Below are 2,415 nucleotides of genomic sequence, written 5' to 3'. Positions count from 1 at the left end.
TACCCAGCACCAAAACAGAATCCCTTTGTCTAATGTTGTTGTTACGTGCCATTGAGTCACTTGCGATTCATAGCGACCCTATGTACAAGAGTCCTTGGAGAGGGACATCATGCTTGGGAGGTTGGAGGGACAGCGCAGGAGAGGAAGGCCCTCCATGAGATGGAGTGATTCAGTGATTGGGGTAGTGGGAGTAGGTGTGCCAGAGACAGTAAGGTTGGCACAGAATAGAGCAGGGTTTAGGGCTCTTGTACATAAGGCCACTATGAGTCGCAAGTGACTCGACGGCACATAACAACAAACAACAACCATCAAACCAGATCTGACTAGTTGGTATAACTGGAGATTGTCCCTCCTTCTCCAGCACAGCATCTGGTGGATTTGAACCAGGCACCTCTGGGCTTGCAGTGCAGCTTCTTACCACTAGGCCACCAGAGCTCCCTGCACCTAGCAATTTTTTACCCTTGAAACTGATGGACGGTGGCTGTGAGTTTGTTAGGGCGTGACTTCATTGACCTTTCATCCTAGCATGCGTTTTACACAGAGACTATGTAAATTTTCCTAATGTCAGACAGGAAGAAGTTCCAGGTCCTGTATGTATTGCTACCAAGTTGGTGCCAAAACACCATTTTCCAAGGTTTTAAATCTCATGTGATGAAACTGCTCATTATTCTCCCGTGCACAAGAGGTGAGTTCCTGGAGATGGCTATGGCCTGTAGGAAGCTGCATTTAACGTCTTATGGACTAAGCAAATGTGGAACTGACCTACACACCACCTCTAAGCCTAATTGGCCATATATATCCTGAGTATAATGACCTCTTACCCTCTGCATGGCTCCTCCAATTCCTGGTCTGGTTGCAAATTTCATGAACCTCTCTTTATAATTTGTTAAATAAATATAAAAATAATAAAATTTATTAAAAATAATAAAATTCGAGTTTAGAATCAAGCCTGGTTGATGTCCCCACAGCTCTTTGTCATCTACTCAAAACGGAAAAAGATATTATTATATAATGATTATTAATTTTGCAAAATATGATGCTAGGGAATTTGCCGTTTGCTGGTTACATTCTTCAAGCAGATGTAAAATTGAGAGACATGAATTGGAAGTAGCATGTGTGCTGTGAACCACGTTTTTTCCAGTGTCAGGAGGAAAACATTTAATTTAGGAAGAGTTCTGTTGTTATGAGCTGTCTCAGTGGCAGTGAACAGGGGGTCATTTGAGAAGTGCTGATCTGAAAGAAATGAGGATTCTGCTGAGAAATAGATCTGCCCTTCTTTGCTGGTTCACAGGTGAGTATCACAGATGAGTGAATGAGAAAAATTTACAGAAACTCATATATGTAATTTATACTGCGTTTTTCCCAGTTGAGGAGGAAACATTCAGGAAGAGTGTTATTATAAACAGTTTGACTGTTAGCTAGACATTTTGAAGTCTCTGTGTGTGTAGAAACAATATGAGTCCCAGTTCTGGAAAGTGTTTCTTTAGACCCTGAGGGTTGTATGGAAATAAAAAATGATTTATCTCTTTATCCGTTGAAGGTGAGACGGAGGCACCTGAGTGCCAGCGCCCTGCTCCCACTTTCTCTAGGTCTGATCTTGAACCTGTGACTTGCAATCCCCTAGATTCAAGGTCCCCCCCTTCCCTGAAGATCCTGGTGTTTCGATGCCAGCGCTTCAGGACGTCATGGTTCTGCATGCATGCACACGATTTCGCCTCTGTGCACTGGGAAAAGAATGGTGCTTCTCTCCTTAGTTTTGTTAATGAAATCTATTATTTCTGTTTGTGCATCTTTTACAAAAAAAAAAAAAGTGGGGGCCTCGTTAAGGACTGAGCTCTTAGTTTCTGCCCGGCGGTATTTATGTGAAACACTTGCTGGCCCACGAACCGGAAGTAGGCATGTACTGAGCGGCTGTCGCTGTTATCTCTTAAAACAACCCGACCCCCTTCCCTCCTCCCCGTAACTCTTTTTCCCTTTTGAGTAGATGACAAAGAGCTGTGGGGACATCAATGAGCCTTGATTCTAAACTCGAGAGTAAGAACCAAAGCACAGCTTAGGAACAGTGTGCGTTGTTTCCGCCCGGGGCATTTTCTTGGTGACGCTCGCATCCCAGAAACCGGAAGTAGACCTGTGCTGAGCGGCTGTGTCGGCTGCGTTTCTGTGCTCGCAGCTTTTGTGATGCGAGTTTTCCTTTGTCTCCGTCACATCAGGCCGAGCAGGTGACCACTACGGCCCCTCCCGAGTCTAAGGAGGCCGCTCCTGCCGCCCGGTCGTGTCCATTGTGTCCAGAGCTCCAGGCCTTCCTCCGCGAGCCGCCGCTTCCCGCGCCAGTGGCCTGGGCGGCCCTGCGCACGTGCAGGGGCCCGGAGGTGAGTGTGGACGGAGGACCAGCGTGGGGGTCAGTCCCCGGGGGTC

The 2,415-nt window shown here is 46.6% G+C and overlaps 1 protein-coding gene across 1 annotated transcript in view; it reads left to right on the top strand.

Annotated features, from left to right (window-relative positions):
• Positions 1–2,415, top strand: part of LOC102862682 (zinc finger protein 420-like) — a 24,808-nt gene that overhangs the window by 13,564 nt on the left and 8,829 nt on the right. The window contains exon 7 of the mRNA XM_006903171.1: positions 2,211–2,369. Within this exon, the coding sequence (XP_006903233.1) occupies positions 2,211–2,369 (159 nt within the window). The remainder of the gene's footprint in view (positions 1–2,210; positions 2,370–2,415) is intronic.

The sequence above is a fragment of the Elephantulus edwardii genome, unplaced genomic scaffold, assembly GCF_000299155.1.
Source record: "Elephantulus edwardii isolate Elephantulus edwardi_28Jun2011 unplaced genomic scaffold, EleEdw1.0 scaffold00528, whole genome shotgun sequence".
Taxonomy (NCBI): domain Eukaryota; kingdom Metazoa; phylum Chordata; class Mammalia; order Macroscelidea; family Macroscelididae; genus Elephantulus; species Elephantulus edwardii.
This window is presented reverse-complemented; position numbering and strand designations above follow the sequence as displayed.